The sequence below is a fragment of the Vitis vinifera genome, chromosome 5, assembly GCF_030704535.1.
Source record: "Vitis vinifera cultivar Pinot Noir 40024 chromosome 5, ASM3070453v1".
Classification (NCBI taxonomy): domain Eukaryota; kingdom Viridiplantae; phylum Streptophyta; class Magnoliopsida; order Vitales; family Vitaceae; genus Vitis; species Vitis vinifera.
This window is the reverse complement of record NC_081809.1, coordinates 15,756,684-15,774,182: the sequence shown is the minus strand read 5'-3', so window position 1 is coordinate 15,774,182 and position 17,499 is coordinate 15,756,684. Positions and strand designations below refer to the sequence as shown.

The window sequence follows — 17,499 nt, the reverse complement described above, 5'->3', positions numbered from 1 at the left end:
TTTCCATCTAAAAGAATAACAATGTCTTTCAAAAAATGCGCATCGCATGCAATTATAAAGGATAAATGGTATATTCCTCGATTTTGAACTCGATGGGGTAATGTGCAAAACACGGTATAGGTTAGGAGGGATAAAGTGTAATAAACTCTTATTTTAATTAATTGAAAAGGTAAAATTCACTTGTATAAAATCAATAAATCATATGATATTCCCAATTTAGTTTATAAATTAAGGAATAAATCATAACATATTTATTAAAAAAAAATGCTACTTGATCCACTTCATGGAATTTAAAAATTTTGATATTTCAAAACACAGATGAAAAATAGATAAGGAATTATAAAATAACTCATTGTACCAATAACCCTTACTTTAAAGAAGTCACTCAAATTATTGAAAGAATTAATCCACACCTTTAAATTGCAGAATGAAATAAATACTAAAATATTCTTTTTTCTAACTCTTCTTTTTCGAATCAAAGTTCTTCAAAAACTTTTTTTCTTTTCTATTTTGACTTTGTAGTTTTCGATAACACGAAGAAAACATAAAAATAAAAAAATAAAGATAGTAGGCAAGACAATGAACGATTGAAGGACCAAAAAAATCTCACTTGTAATTTTTTTTTTTTAAATGCATGAATATCCCTAAAATCAAGGTAAATCTTTTAAAATTTTCAAAATATATAAATATCCTTAAAATTAAGGTCAATCTTTTTAAAATTTCAAAATAAATAAATATCTCCAAATTAAGTTAAGCAAGTCTTTTTAAATTTTCAAAACATATAAACATCCCTAAAGTCAATGGAAGGATTTTACATGTATATAGTAGGTAGTTAGCTTTCTTTTCAATGTTACTTTTTAATATTTTGCATTTATGTTGTTCTTAATTTTTAGTAAGGAAGTTAAAGCAAGTAAGAGTTAAATGCAAGAATTTCATGGGGGAAAGAAATGATGTAGGTTTTTCTTTGGACAAATGTTATTGAGTATGCTAAAAGGTAAAGTCGTGGGTGTTTAAAGATGCAAGGTAAATTCATTTTGCTACATTTGATATTGCTCATTTGATGACAATGTAAAGCTCCTTCAGAAGTCTTTCTCTTGATAATCATTGTGAATGTTTAGCTAGGTAGACAAAATTCCTAAGTGTATCCTAACTTAATTTTTTCCAAATCCTTCCTCGAACTACTTGCCTAATGAAGATCAAGATGTTGAATTTGCTAAAAGACCAAGGTATGTGGTTAAGGTTGTAGATGAATGAAATGGAATCGACAAAGATTTTAAAATTATTTCTTTTTGAACTATTTGTTTCTAAAAAAGAGTTGAAGAGGTCAATACAACATTTTTTTTTTTTGTCTAAGTGTGTTTAAATGCCTTGTTTTAAGATTGATATGGATTTAGGTAAGATTGACCCATGTTGTTTTTTCTTGATGTTATCTTAACCATTGGATCAAGGGCTTCTTCCTTTTAATACCTAAAATTGCTTCATGTTTTTGTGAGAAGAGACCAACAATGGTTTTTACCTTACCCTCTTAAGCTCTCTTCTCTTACCAAATTAGGGGTGTTTGGTTACCAAGAAAATCCCCTTTAACCTTTGATATCCAAATAGATTTTCATCCAATTTTCTTAAACATGGATTGATTCTTCCTATTCATTCATCTCTCATTATCTCAATTGATTGGGTTTGGGTGAAACCAATTTTCTTCTTGTGTGGATTCAAGAAAAGACTGAGATCGGGCTTGGTTAGGATTCGAAGTGTGCTTTCAAAAAAGAAAGTGAGAAGCTAAAAGTGAAAAGGTGTTAGTCAAGTGGTCCAAGAAAAATTAGTAGACTTAAGTTAAGTAAAACCTTGTATTCCATTTTTGTTCTTCATACTGGAAGTTTTCAATTGGTTGTAGGCTTGTGGTTTTTAATCTTTTCGAAGATTTTTCATGTTAAAATTTGGTGAAATTGTCTCTTTCTCTCATTCTACTATTTGATTTATTTTTAGTTATTAATAGCATAAGTTACTTGAGTGTATGTTGAATGAATGAAATATGAGTTGAAATTAGTGTGAATTACCTTTTAAATATTCTTGAATAATTTTATATCCAATTTAATAAAGATATCAAGAAATAATTGGAAATGTATTAAGGAGAAATCGATTCATATAAATTTGTGTTGAGGAGTGTTGAAGAATTTCCATGTGACTTGTATTTATAAATTATTGGAAAAGTGTTGATGCATTCGTACTTGTGATTTTTATTCATTATTGGAAAATATTTAAAAAGAATTGAATTTGTTTAAAAACACGTATTCACAACACCACCACCACTACTCCCTTCCCTTTCCAAATAGTTCATCTTTAAGATTCACCATCATGATGTTTAGTTCTTATTCAACTTTAAAGGCTAATAGAATGTCCATCCATTAAGGAAAATCAATTTAAGGTATCTTAGGTTTTTGAGATAATATAAAGCTCCTTGGGAGTAAAAATGAAAATATCGGTATCGATTTTATAGATATATTAAAGATATATCGACATATATTTTGGAAAAAAAAAATTGTTAGGCCTAAAATTCATCGAAACTTATGGAAATGTAAGAAAAATCTCATAGAAAAGTAATTAAAAGTATAATAGACATTTTAAAGTTATTTTATTGAATAATTTGATATATGTATGGTATAATTTATCATATTTGATAATAATACTATATGTGTAAAAAAAAAAATATAAATTTTATAAATGTACATTCATTATTAAATTACATCAAATATTATTCAATAATAATATTATTATATTTTATTATAATATATCTAATTTTAAAATATATTTAATAATAAAATTATGATACATTTAATTCAATTATATTAAATAATATAAAATAAATTATGATGATGATGATGATATATATATATATATATATATATATATATATATGAAGAAAATTATTTAATAATATTAATTAATTTTTTAAATATTTAATTAATATATTAATGATATTAAAAACACTGTGAAGAAAATTATCATGATAATTTTTATATTTTTGATAATCAATTAAATGCAATTTTTTTATTTAATTATAAAATAATTATGATTAATTTGTTCTTTAAAATATTCTTTTCATTTTTTTGTTTATATGATAACTTTTAATATATATATATATATATATATATATATATATATAATATGTGGTGCAATATATTTACCAAGGTCTAGCTTATTTTTGTGGTGTGCAAGGTTTATACTGAACTTTTTGTTTGGAGTCAGTCCCTTCTTTGCAGAAATCTAAGGCATTTTTTAACTGACCGTGCCTAACCCGGTCGACCGCGTTGAAGCTCACAACCGTTGGATCAATAAAAGAAACATTTCAAATTACCATGCGATGGAGAGGTTGAAAAGATGGAATTTGTTAAGGAAATTTGGGTTATGGCATTTTTTTGAAACCTAATTTGACTTGAAAAAAGTGGAAAGGGTACGTTTGACTAGCATAAAGTATTTTTATGTTTAAATATATTTTAATTATAAATTTAATTTTATTAAAATACATATATTTCTTTAATAGTTCAAAATTATGAATAGTCAAAGTCTTTTTTTTTGGGTTATTCGTATCTTGTTTTTCTTGCGGTCTCAAAAGGAAAGGCATTGGAAACAGAGAAGGATCCTCAATTCCATCTTATTCCACTTGATGGAAAAGGCTTAACTCACCCACCACTACCGCCACTATCACCGCCATCATTTCCCAATTCACGATAACCTCATGCTACTGGTGGTGTTTCTACATGCCTTATGGTTTCAACCATCACCATCACGACTTTCAGAATTTTGCCTCAGCACTCGAGTGGTCCACCTTCACCATTATGCAAATATGAATTATGCCACCATTTACTATTCCCAACTAATCTAAACCCGTGCCACACTTGCATTATTAGAGTTTTGAACATCTGAAAAGTCGACACGAATTTTTTCTAAATTTTAAAAGTCAAGGACAAATTTTGAACATCTCCTTCATGTTCTTGAAGACAGCTTTTCCATGGACCATAGCAATATACTGTTAAACCAGAAATTTTACCAGGTCAAGGCCTCGGACTTGGAATTCCTTATGAACCCCAAGTATGGCCCTCATATCTTCCCATTCACCTCTCCAGTTTTGCATTTCATCTCTCACAAAGATGGGACCCAAAAAGGGGAAAAAAAATTAAAAATGGAAGTGCAAGATGGAAACAATAATAGAGATGATGACAACGAGAAAGCAACCCCACCACCAGAAAAGTACCAACTGTTCTCGCAAGACGCTGAAAATTAACAGGCCCATCGCCAATGTTTGCTCTAGACTACGGCGAAGAGCACCAATATATCCAAAGCTTGATCAAAGATAAAAGGAAAACACATGTAGAGAGGGGAGAACGGCTCATGTTTATTCCTAACAAGTTCCATTAGTACATGTATAGACAAAAGGAGAAGGAAAATACAGTACATAAGAAAAACAAAATCTAATAAATTTCTGTACCCACTTAAGTACTTAGCCTAATTGACTGAACTCTTATCCTACCCCATAATCTTTCACTTCCCCTCATGATCTGTTAGACAAAAGTCTTTGACTTGTATTTGTTGTGTGACTCACAAGCTCTTATGTTACAGACCATTTAGTCTACACATCTTAGACAGCTCTAACTCTTTCTTTACAATTAAAGAGAAACTGTGATGGAAAATAAAATTACCACCATTACAGTTAAAATTATAACTAATTCCTGCAACTATCTTCAAAATACTACGCTTGATGTAACCACAGATTTGCAGGAAAAATAAGGTTCTAATGGAACGCTAACTTCTGCTAACGATTCAATTTCACCCATTCAAATCGTCCAGAGAGCGGCTTATCATTCACGGGGTCAAAGTTATACCTGCAAAAAAAGAAACCCGCATTAGAAAGAAATATTTTCCCAAATTCAGGTAATGTAAGTCAAGACTAGCAAAAGGATAAGAGAAAATACTTAACATACTTATCAGTAAATACTCTTTGCTGCTCTTCTTCTGCACTTTGAAAAAATTGGTCCATTTCTTGTGTTGTTGGGACATGTCCTTGCCTCGAGTTATCCATCCTCCTGTTAATGCCAGACGAGCTGGCAGGCTTAGTAGTAGAACCAGGGGTTCTTATGGTTTCTGGATCTCTTATCAAACTGCAAGGTGTGGTTTCCCTAGTGCTCCTGTTTTTATAAAGACAATGAATCCATTCATAAGAAAACAATATCGACACTATCACCAGGACAATAAGAATTGCAGAACTAAAGTAAGAGCTCTGTATCACACACTATTTCACTTGTAACTAAAATAACGAAATAGTAAGTCTTGTCCCAATAACATTATCATAAGGTCGGAATATGTGAAACCAAAAGCTCAATTTCGCAGCCATCAAATATTTTCACCCCTCATCCACTGTGCCAATCATGCATGGTCACCCTAACAGGGGCCCAACCAATCATGTACAACATCACAATTGAAACCACCAATTTGCAATATGTGGTTATGTTACCATAAAAGGACATGACAATATTTTTCACTGCAATAAGCTTCAATTGCAAATGCTCCATGTTTTTACAAAACCAATCTTTCTCTACTTTATACCAGAGGCATACGAGGGAGAAAATAGAATCAAGAGAAAAACAACAGGAAATAAGTGGGCATTTTGGGTAAACAATCAAGAGAAAGGACTGCAGAATTTGCAAATGCAAACAATAGTTGCAAGTCAGGGCAAAAGGAAAATAGAAATAAGTAACTTCAGGGGCAAAATTATCATGTTTTCAGTTCAAATATCCCCTCAAAAACCCTCGCTTCAGTGGCTTGCAGAGCCCAAACAAGAGGAAATTAACAACAACAAATTTCTCAACAAAAAAATAAAGATTATACACAACAGAACAGACTCATTCAAGAACCACAAGATCATCACCTATGAGAATTTTTTTTTTCTAAGTACACACTACAACACCACCTTGAAGAAAAAGAGATTATTTTTGTTTGACAAACAAGATCAAGCCTAAAAAATTTATGTACATGTTAAAAAAATGAAAAAGGAAAAGTCAAAGCAGATCATCTCAAGCAAACAACGTAGTCAATGGTTCAAACAAATTAATTGTGAACCTAAACATAATAAATGAAAACCACAAGATCACCGTCAAGGAGAAAAACCGTTCAATCAACAAAATCCACGACACAGAAAATTTCGTAGACATGGCAGAACAAAGAGGAAAGATTAACCCCTTTTATGTCCCTTTCAAATAAATTGAGCCCTTTCTCACATAAATTGAAACAGAACCCTGAAATTTATTGGTGGCCAAGAAAGTGAAAATAACATAAAATTTTGAATTTAGAAAAATGAAAGAACCCCACCTTTGGTTTCTATAGTTCCAAGAGGGAATAAAAGGAAGATTCGATATTTCAATTTCTTTTTTTCAAAATCTTTTATCGGCAACCAAACTAAACATGCAAGAATTTCCTATGATCCAGAAGCAAGAAAAGTTTCCTGGCAACCAAACAGCGCATGCAAGAAAATCCCGTCATTACGAGCCGCAAACAACAAAAGGGGAAAATCCCAGATAAACTCACCTATCTCTCGCTTCAAAATCCAAAACGTTTTCTCCAAATGAAGCCTCTATACCCAAGTCGTTCGCGTTGTTGTCCTCTAAAATCTGTTCTTCTTTGCCCAACTTCAACAAATCCACCGCCGGCGACTGAACACCATCCTCGCCGCTCAAACACCCAAGCGACACCGACCCAACAGACCCACACCTGACCGAACCTACTCTCAACCTCGAACTCGCTCTGGCCTTCACTTTAGGGTTAGGGTTTTCCACATCAACTTCTTTCAAGTTCTGTTTGTGTTTCTTTGAATTGCTGACGAGTATCGGTGGCTTCAGAAGTCGCCGGCTCCGCAGCTGGAGATAGGAGCTAGAGCTTGCCTGCTGTTGCGGCGGCGATTGTGGAGGAGACGGCCGTGGCCTCGATTTTTGAAGGCGCTCCAAAGCTAGGGTCTTTGCCCGGGTGCGAACCCCTAGACATGGTTGCGAAACCTCCATAACCGCAACCTCACCTCTTGCCTTGGCTTTTCTCATATACTTTCCCATCTTTTTTCTCTCCTGCTAAGATTTCATGGAGAAGACAGAGAAACTGAAATAGATTGAAAGGAGGACTCAAAGAGTGTCTTTAGAAAGAAGAAAAATCGGTTTCCGTTGGTAGTTGGTTAGTGAGCAAAACGGAAAAGAAAAAAAACCAGAGAAGCAGAGAGAAAGAGAGAATGAGGGGGCAGTTCGTAGAGTGAAATGAGAAGGGAAGAAAGAGAGAGAACGGAGAGAGAAAAAGTAGGGTTGGGTTGAGGAAACTCTCTCATCTCTGTACTTCTCAGGATATTTTCTTTTGCCATTTCTCTTCTCGTTGCTTCTACCTACATTGTTTTGTTTGGATTAATTTCAAGGTTTAGTGTAAATAATTGGGTTATTTCATTATACGATTCGTTTAAAGCCCAAACTTTTAAATTTAACCCCTTTTTTTTTTCTTGTTATTATAAAAATATTCATAATTTTTTTTTTTGTAAAAATTACTATTTCTTTTAAATTTTATATATAAATACTTGAAATAGCAAAAATTATTTATATCTTAAACAAGTTATTTTGTCCTAAAAGCATGAGGAGGATTAAGATCTATTTAAAACATTTTTTGGTTTTCTTTGATAAAAAATATATTTAATAACATAACAATATTTTCCATCTTCTCTTTATAAAAAAAAAAAAAAAATAGAGCATTTTAAAAATACATAATTTAGTTGTTTTCTATTATTTTCATCTATTTTTTAAAAGTTATTTTAAGAAATAATTATAAGTAAATATAAAAACAAAATATTTTTAAAATATATTTAAAAATATTAAAAATAGATTAAAAACATTTTAAATTTTTAAACAAATTTTTGTTTTATAAAAATTAGAGAATAATTTTCAAAAACTATTTTTAAAAATTATTTTAGAAAACAATTATCAATGAGATTTTGTTAAATATATCATGATTTCAAATTGTATTCTTTAATAACCCTATATATGTATTTTATATATGAAACTTATTTTCTAAAAATATTTTAGTTAGAAAAATTTGATGAACAAATATCGAAATGTTCCTTTTGGTCATATTTTTATTTTTATTTTGTTTTTAAAAACTAATAAAAATAAATTTTACTTATTATTTAAAAATTATTTTCTATTTCATTTTATTTTAAAAATTATTTATAAAAAATAACCATCAAACAATGTTAAAAAAGATTTAAATCTTTTTTTAAATCACTCGACAAACAAACTCAAATTTCCAATAAATTTGAAATTAATTATGGCTTCCCTTATTTACACTTAAATGTCATGTGTAAAACAAATTAGCCTCATGGGTCTTTTTTTTTTTTCCTTTCCTTTTTTTTTTTTTTTTTCTGTTTTCAATGTTAATTATGTTGACATGGTAAAATCATATTTGATAATCTAGAAAACAAATGAAGAAGCCATTTTAGGGTTTCAATAAACATAAATTTAAATTAATATTCTACAAAAGTTTGTATTCCAAACACACCACAAGAATCATTCAAATTTATCATAATGTTTTTACTTAATACAAGATAAATAGTAGAGTTTAAATAAATGTCACATACTTGGCGAGTATTTGTTCTAAATTTTATTATAATCCAAGATGATTAATCAATGTTTATAAAATAGAAATGATCCAATTCATAAATCTGTAGTTATTTACTCATTCTTGTTATCTCATGAGATGAGATGAGATGAGATGAGATGAGATGAGATGAAGTAAACACAACCTAGTCATCATTGGATACCTTCACAAAGCGGCCAGGTGGAAAGTGCGTTTCAATACTTTTTTCCCTTCCGGGCCATTCCTACTTCCCCACTGCTCTCATTTGGAACTGTGTGACACGCGCCTGGCCACGTAACATATACACACTTCCATCACCTTCTATTATATGAGGAGAGTGTACCCCACATTCCATTCTAGGAGAGTGTGAGTGTGAGCGTGGGGACTCCCCCCGTGTCTCTCTACCCTTCCTTGTCCGTAAAAAATGAGCTTAAATAAGAGGGAAGAAAAAACATTAAATTTTTGGGTGGCAGAGACTTCCTGGCCGGGGTGGTAGTCGAGCATCTAAGAAATAATTATGGGTTTTGAAATGGGTGGGACTTTTTTATTTATATGGGAAATTTTTGTGTCACTTACCCTAATTAGTGAGACCAGCAAATTGGGCATAATTAAAGAGTTTGATACGAAGACAATGGAAATTGAGGTGAGCTTTGAATAAAAATGTCAATCTTAGTGTTTATTTGGGAAGTATTTTTAAGAATAATTTTTTTTATATATTAACAAAAAAACATTTAAAAAAAATGCATTTGATAACTAAAAGTTATTTTTTATTTTTTGTTCATAATATTGGAAAATAAAATGTTTTCAGAAAACATTTTTTAAATTATTTTTTATTATTTTTACTTATTTTTTAGCTAATTTAAAAAATAATTATATAAATATTTAAAATGATTGAAAATGAAATATTAGATATAAAAATTATTTTAAAAATATTAAAATAGATCTAAAATATTTTAGGCTATATTTAGTTCCAAAAAAATATTAAGAAAAAAAATATTTAAAAAATTAATTTTTTATATTTCGTTTCACTATAAAAAGATAAAATAAAATCTAATATAATTAAAATTAATGTAATAAACTTATTTTTTATTTTTTTTATACATTTTCTATGAACTATAAGTAAACTTTTATTTTACAAAAACCATAATATAATTTTTAAAAACTATTTTTTTAAAATTATTTTTTAAAACAGTTACAAACCGAACCTCGTTGAGTTTGGATTTGAGATCCTATTGTGACATGTTTAATAAATATGGGAAGATGCGATAGATATGAATGATGGGTGTGAACAAAATATAAAATAATTTAAGTCTTAGAGTAGATGTAAACTATTAATAATAAAAAGTGATTTAGTTAATATATAAGGTTATCATTTTGTCCTACATAAGACAGCAATCCCATCGAAACCTTTGATGAGAGGAATAAGTTTTATAAAGATAGACAACAAAGAAACAAAAATGCAATATTAGCTAGTTTTGCCAAGGACTCTTCCCACCTAATGTGGCTCACCACCCCATAATATGGATGCCCTGGATAGTGGATACTACTAGAGCATACATTACTTTCCACAATCACACTAACCTCATAAATTTGGGAAGAAAAAAGGAAGAAAAAAGGAAGAAAAAATAAATAAAGAATATCCCACTCAAATCTTTGAAACAGTCTTGTACTTTTGATTAATGCCTAAAATAGAAGATGAGCCTCTTTTTTTGGAGCCCTAAGGGATAAAGAGTTCGAGAGCTTCAAAACACTCTTCAACCCTCTTACCATTTTGATTTTACTTAATAATAATAGGGCGTTTGATAAATCAATTTAATGATTTAATATGAAGTAATAATTTAATTTAAGTCATTAAGTAAATTAAATATTAAATTAAAATAGTTAACTTGCTTTTAATCTTAAATCTTATCTATCTTATATTTACCCACACCAACGAGTATATTTTAGAAATATGATTTGGTATTCATGACATTTTTTTTATAATAAATACTTTATGGTTATCTTATATATCTATAATGTTTTAAATATAGTTGCTTTATAAATAAATTTATTGTTTAAAATTAATAAAAACAATTATGAGTTAAAATCAATAAAGATAAATATTAGTTAAAATCAATAAGGGTAAAAATGTCAATGTGATGATTTAGAATAAATTTTAAGTTAACTTTATCAAACAATCTTAATACTTAAAGTAAAAATAAAATTTAAGTTAATAACTTAAGAACAATTTAACTTAAAGTCGATTTAAATTGTTAAATAATAAGTATTAAGTTTTATCAAACACTCATTACATCTCTTCCTTATCACTTAGTAGATAATGATCCTCCCTAAAATGGGATCCTATTGACCATACCAAAATTTGTATAAATAATATGGCAAATCCTCAAACATAAGGGTGTGGTTGTAGCTTTAAAAAAAAATTGGTGAGTCGGGTGTCAAACCTTGGAAAAGGGATCTTGGAGTACAAGGTGGAAAGATTAAGAAAGTGAATAAAATTGGTTGTAAAAATAATACTTTCTTGAATTCCAATGAAAGAATGAGGAGGCCTAGGGCACCCTTTCCCAAACTTAAATAAGTATTCAATAGAAATGGAATTGAAATTAACTTTGAAGAATAAAATGGAAAGCAAGAAATTGAACTTAAATCAAATCTAAAATTGAAATTATCAATGATGACAAAAAGATTCAATCATGCATTAAATAAAACCAATTCAAGACAAAGGAAATAAATGAAAGTAAGAATAAAAAAAAAAAATCCAAGATCTCCCATTCCCAAGATTGACTCCAAGAACGTGAAAGAACTCTTTCTTAAGAAAGAAGATCCCAACCCCTTCAATGGTTGTTCATTCCTCCTTTTATATCCTTTCCAAGCAAGCCTTAAGTTCTCTCACGTGAGAGTAGGGCACCCTTTCCCAAACTTAAATAAGTATTCAATAGAAATGGAATTGAAATTAACTTTGAAGAATAAAATGGAAAGCAAGAAATTGAACTTAAATCAAATCTAAAATTGAAATTATCAATGATGACAAAAAGATTCAATCATGCATTAAATAAAACCAATTCAAGACAAAGGAAATAAATGAAAGTAAGAATAAAAAAAAAAAATCCAAGATCTCCCATTCCCAAGGTTGACTCCAAGAACGTGAAAGAACTCTTTCTTAAGAAAGAAGATCCCAACCCCTTCAATGGTTGTTCATTCCTCCTTTTATATCCTTTCCAAGCAAGCCTTAAGTTCTCTCACTTGAGAGTATCTCTCCTTCACGTGAAAGAGGCCCAAGGATGATTGGGAATTGGTAAGATATCAGGCTTAGTCCATTTCCTTGGGTTTAAACAACCAAAATGATCATTTATGGGCTACATGCTCCTTAAAAAAGAAGGGGGCAACACCACTAAGGAGTAACGCCTTTATGGATCCTTTGGTGGCACCTTCTCAAGTCAGAACACCACTCATGTTTCTCCAATTTATTCTTAGGCAAACAACCTCCAAAATTTTTGAAATTTGGTTATATTTAAGTTCGGAAATGATGAATCCAATCAAATTTATTTCAACTCGATTGGATATGTCTAGCCCCTTTGACTACTTCAAAACATTTAACTAGTTGGATAGGATTAACACCCAAGAATTCCTTACAAATTTGGTCTTTTAGTTCAATTTACCCTTCATTCTTGCATTCGGGATGTCCTATGAGGATTTCAAGATCACATTATTCATTAAATATGCTTTTAAAAAAAAAGTCAAAGAAAATATGAAAAAAACTGAACATACACAAGGACATGCAATTGCTTAGTTGAATGGTGTTTTTAATGGCGAAATCAAGCTAAAGATGTGATTATTACCCTATTTTTATGCAAATATGACATTAATCACCCCCCCCCCCCCCCCCCCAACCAAGTCATTGCTAGTCCTTAGCAATCCCAACAAAAAAGGAATATAATAAAATGAAAATGCATGTAAATAAATGATAACAATGCTCACCTTATGAAAATCAGCTTGCTTAGATAATTTGTCTCATTCAAGTTCCAATATTAATCCTTGGTGCCAAATCTCACATGTTAAGGATGAGGACCCAAATACTCCTGAAGACTTTAAGAATCACCCCTCTTAAAAAACTTTTCTCACCACCCTTAGATGAATGGTTCAATAGCACTTGGATGTAAAAGTTTTCTCCATTAGAGTCTTTAGCTTCACACTTTGGGACAAAGGGAACTTTAGATGTTTGGAGCACCATGTCTAACATAAGACTTTAGCCACAATCATCTTATTCAACTTTCACTTTACTTTAGTGGGTAGTGTAATGCACAATGTTAAACTCTTCGGACCCATGTAATAGGCATCAAGGTCAATGACTCTCAACCAATTGGTTTAGGGCACTAAGATTAAAAGCCCCTTTCATGTGATGGCCTTAAACCTTTTAGCCTTCCTCCTACAACCAAATGCTACATGTTGTGTGTGCATACTATTGATAGTGAGGAATGAAACCTAGATTAGGTGACAATTAAGCTCAAAGTTAACTTTAATTTCAAAGCTTTAACAAGTTTGATTTTTCACTTTGGATATTAGTGAAATCAAACTTAACTTAATATTCTAACAAGGATGCATTCAAAAGATTTGCAATACCCTTCATCCTATCTTTATTTCCCTAATTCTACTATTATATGCCAACATCAAAGTTTAAAAGTAAAAAATTTACCTTACCACATCCCCCCCACCAATCATTAACATGTCCTTAATGTATTCAAGTAAATATAGAGTGAAAGTATAAGACAATTCAACAATGTGAAAAAAAAAAAAGAAAGTGGAAGGATATTATCTCTCATTGCATTGATGATAGTGGAATGATGACTCATAAGGTTATTCAAAAGTTGGAAGAGAAACAAACTAAAATTAAACAAACATAAACATGGAAAACAAAATAGAGATAGGTAGACTCTTCCATGTATAAGAAACCCTCAAAACTTTCATACCACAAACTGTAGGGAACCTTGGATCCCAATATCAAGTTAGGTGCATGCATATCTTCCCAAGGCATTCTAAATCTTATGAACAATGAAAAAAATAACATTTTAAAAACTAAACAAGATTTAGAATGTGTAACAAAAAATGATACCTAAGATCTAGACATTCCCAAATCTATTTCATGTGGTGATGACAAAGATCGTTGTCATAGAAAGTCTCATAGACCTAAAGTCTTTTGCTTGATAACTCAAACCATGACCTTAGCACACTTCCATTGGGATGAGAGGAAGAGAAAGTGGAGACTATGACTCTCTTTCTCTCTAGAGGTGGAAGATAACTCTTGAAAAAACTTTGGAAACCCTAACCCTTAAGGAGTGTTTATAGGGTTCCCTATTAGGCTTAAGTGACTTGAGCTCATTAGGGGCTTAGGTCACTTAATCTAACTCAAAATAGGTCCTAATTGATTAATTGACCCAATAAGGCCTACTAATTGATCAATTAACCCAACTCGGAGACCTTGTTTAGTTACCCTTATGCAATCTTACAGAATTTCCAAAACACCCTTATACATAAAAGTAAAGGTAGAGCCAATTCAACCTTAATAACCCATGTCATCATAGTATATGAGCTCAGAATGGGGACCATTGGCACCCATAAGATTATTGGCTCCTTCAAAATCCAATTTTGAAGTTGATTCAACATCTTACTACAAAGAATCAATTGTACTCCAATAACCTATGTAAATAACAATGAGACACTATGTGCTTGGGTATGTGAGTTGTTATCTATTGCGTTCAATCTCCCCATGAACTAGTGTTCATAGTCTAACAAGGTGATAACTATCAACCTTTCAAGACTACTTTTATTGTCCTTTAAGTAACAAATTATTCTATTCTGTGTTGAACAAACATTTCTTAGCTCTTTAAGAGCATATGTCAAGTTCCACTTGAAGAATTACTATAACCGTAGTTTACATGAACACACGTCCTTAGAATCACCTAAGAGGATACTCTGTCTCAATCCTATGAGATATTATGATGCCTTTTTTGAGAATATTTATTACTACTGACTTCCATCAACAATGACCCAATCCATAGGGCATATATGATTAAATTATGATATCACCCGTAGGTCAAAACCATTGATAACTTTCACATAAGCTCAATATTCTCTCAAGGTTAAGAGATAACACAATGAAACAGTTTGGTGAAGTCATGATTACTTGATAGCCTTAAGTCATGACTCATCATAGGTCATGTCTAATGTGTAACCATACACACTAGTGCACTTACCATGGGAAACCCATCCCGATGGCCAAGACCAATCATCCTTCCAATTAGGAGGTGCTCTAATATGTTGCCTTAGCCCATGGATTGTTTGTGAACAAGTGATCTATTTACAAGGAATCTGTGACTTGTATATTTCATACAACTTTTAATACACTTAAGAATAGTTGCAAGTCAAAATGCTTACAAGGTATAATGCATAAAATTAGGATAGATAAAGTGAATTGTAACTTTATTAATAAATAAAATCCAAAAGTTTATTACATTATTTTATGCTTTTAAGGGCTCTATTCTAACAATCCCCGTTAACCCTTAAAGCATCATGCCTTTAAAGTTTATTATGTAAACATCTGACACCTATGTTATCTCTATGATCGTCAAAGACTCTTTCTATCAATCTCTTGGTGAAAGGATCCATTAGGTTATCTATAGAAGGTATATTCGCAACCACTATATTACCCTTTTAAGCTATCTCACGAATCAAGTGGTACTTCCTCTCAATGTGTTTACCTTTTCGGTGGTTTTTTGGTTCTTTAGACTGTGCCACAATCCCACTGTTCTCACAAAACAGTATCATGGGTTGTACAGCCAAGGGAACAACTCCAAGTTCCATGAAGAACTTCTTAAGCCAAATGACTTCTTTTGTTGCTTCAAAAAATACAACATACTTGACTTCCTTAGTGGAGTTAGCAATGAAAGTTTACTACACACTCCTCTAACTAATAGTTAGACCTCCAAAAGTTAAAAAAAAAAAAAATTGAGATAAATCGACAAAAATTCTTATTAGATCGAAAGTCTAAATTAGTGTACCTTCTAGGTACTAATACATCACTCTGGAACACAAGCATATAATCCCTCATTATTCTAAGATACTTAAGTATATGCTTGATAGTTGTCCAGTGTTTTGGACCCAGATTGGATTGATATTTACTCACCATACCCACTACAAAACAAATATCCAACTTAGTACATAACATTGCATACATAAAGCTACCCACTACGAAGGCATATGGTACTGTTTTTGGGATGGAGCCCCTAAAAGCAAGACATGATGTAACAAAGTTAGACTTAACTATCGCCTTACTATCCTTTTGGTGTATTGACATCGATTTGAACATTCAACCCATGTCTTTTACATTATATATGACTTGGGTGCATTATTGCACAGAAAATACAAATCATGGGTTCCTTGTAAGTAGATAAGTTGTCCATAGTTGGTTTATGGATTTGGGCAATCCAATAGAGACTATAATGCATCACCTCCTAATTGGAGGGATGACTTGTCTTGGTCATTGGGATGAGTTTCCCATGGTGAGTGCACTAGTGTATGTGATGCACATTGGACAAGACCTACGGTGAATCATGATGCAAGACTATCAATTGTTATGATTCACCAAGCTATTATATTGCATTGACTCTTAACCTTGAAAGGATATTGAGTTTGTGCCAAAATCAACAAGAGGTTTTGCCTTATGGGTGAGACCTTAAAATGGTCATGTATCCCTATGGATTAGGTCACTATTGATGAGGTCTGGTGGTAACAAGTATTGTCAATAGAGGTACTATGATATCTTATGGGATTGAGATAGTGTGTCCCCTTAGGTGATCTAAAAGACATGTGATCATGAAATATGTGGTCCTAGTAATTCCTTTAGTGGAATTTGACATATGCTCCTTGTAATTAGAGTATGTTATTTGATCACATAATGAGTGAGATTTGTAACTCAAAGATTTGAGAGGTAATCTTGATAGGTAATAACACTACCTTATTAGATTATGAATACTAGTTTATAGGGAGCCTGGATGCAGTGGATAGTGAGTCACAGATCTAAACACTTGGTGTCTTGTTGTAATATACATATGGTACTAGAGTGTAGTTGACTCTTTGTAGTGGAATGTCAAGTCAATTTTAGAATTTGATTATGAGGGAGTCAGTACTCCTACGGGTCTTAATAGTCCTCAGATTGAGTTCATATTCCTTGATGACATGGTTTATGAGGGTTGGATGAGTTTTTAGTTCACTTTTGTGCATAAGGGTGTTTTGGTAAATACATAAGGTTTCATTAGGATAAGTGAATAGTATGTCTGGACTGGGCTAATTGATTAATTAGGGCCTTGTATGATTAATTAATCAATTAGCAACCTTTTTGGCCTAGATTAAGTGACCTAAGCCCATAGCGGGCTTAAGTCACTTAAACATAATAGGAAGCCTATAAATACCCCTTTAGGTGTTACGGTTTCTATGTCTTGTCATTCTCAATCTTCAATTAAAAGAGAAAACCCTAGCCTCCGGACTTGAAATCTCCACCATTTTAGTGCTTAAATACAAGGAAGAGTTATTGGGTAGAAGATATTAGGTGTACAAGAAGCACACTGGAATCACATAGGTCACACACACAAGAACAACACAAGATGTGCATAAGCCACATGCACGAGAATCGCATAGGATGTGCACATGGGTAGCAATATGAAGAGAGATTCTCCAATTTTTTTAGGCATGTTCTTCACCGCAAGGAATTGATTTGGGAACTTTCAGATCCAAGTATGAGTAATTTTTCTCTAGTTCTTTATTTTATAATGATTTTTTAAGCTATTATTCTCTATTGTG

General features: G+C 31.4%; 1 protein-coding gene across 1 annotated transcript; it reads right to left on the bottom strand.

Moving 5' to 3' along the window:
- Positions 1–4,366: 4,366 nt before the first annotated feature.
- LOC100245147 (cyclin-dependent kinase inhibitor 5) lies at positions 4,367–7,364 on the bottom strand. The gene is made up of 3 exons (XM_002268749.5): positions 6,577–7,364; positions 4,977–5,180; positions 4,367–4,877 (listed from the first exon to the last, which is right to left on the bottom strand). Exons 1-3 carry the CDS (start codon positions 7,092–7,094, stop codon positions 4,808–4,810), a joined length of 792 nt encoding a protein of 263 aa, XP_002268785.1. The 5' UTR covers positions 7,095–7,364; the 3' UTR covers positions 4,367–4,807.
- Between the last annotated feature and the right edge of the window lie 10,135 nt (positions 7,365–17,499).

Coding starts and splice junctions, on each gene's coding strand:
- LOC100245147 (XM_002268749.5), bottom strand. CDS start 7,094: ATGGGAAAGTATATGAGAAAAGCCAAGGCAAGAGGTGAGGTTGCGGTT. Junction 5,181..6,576: donor GATTTTGAAGCGAGAGATAG/GTGAGTTTATCT, acceptor TTATAAAAACAG/GAGCACTAGGGAAACCACAC. Junction 4,878..4,976: donor CAAAGAGTATTTACTGATAA/GTATGTTAAGTA, acceptor CTTTTTTTGCAG/GTATAACTTTGACCCCGTGA.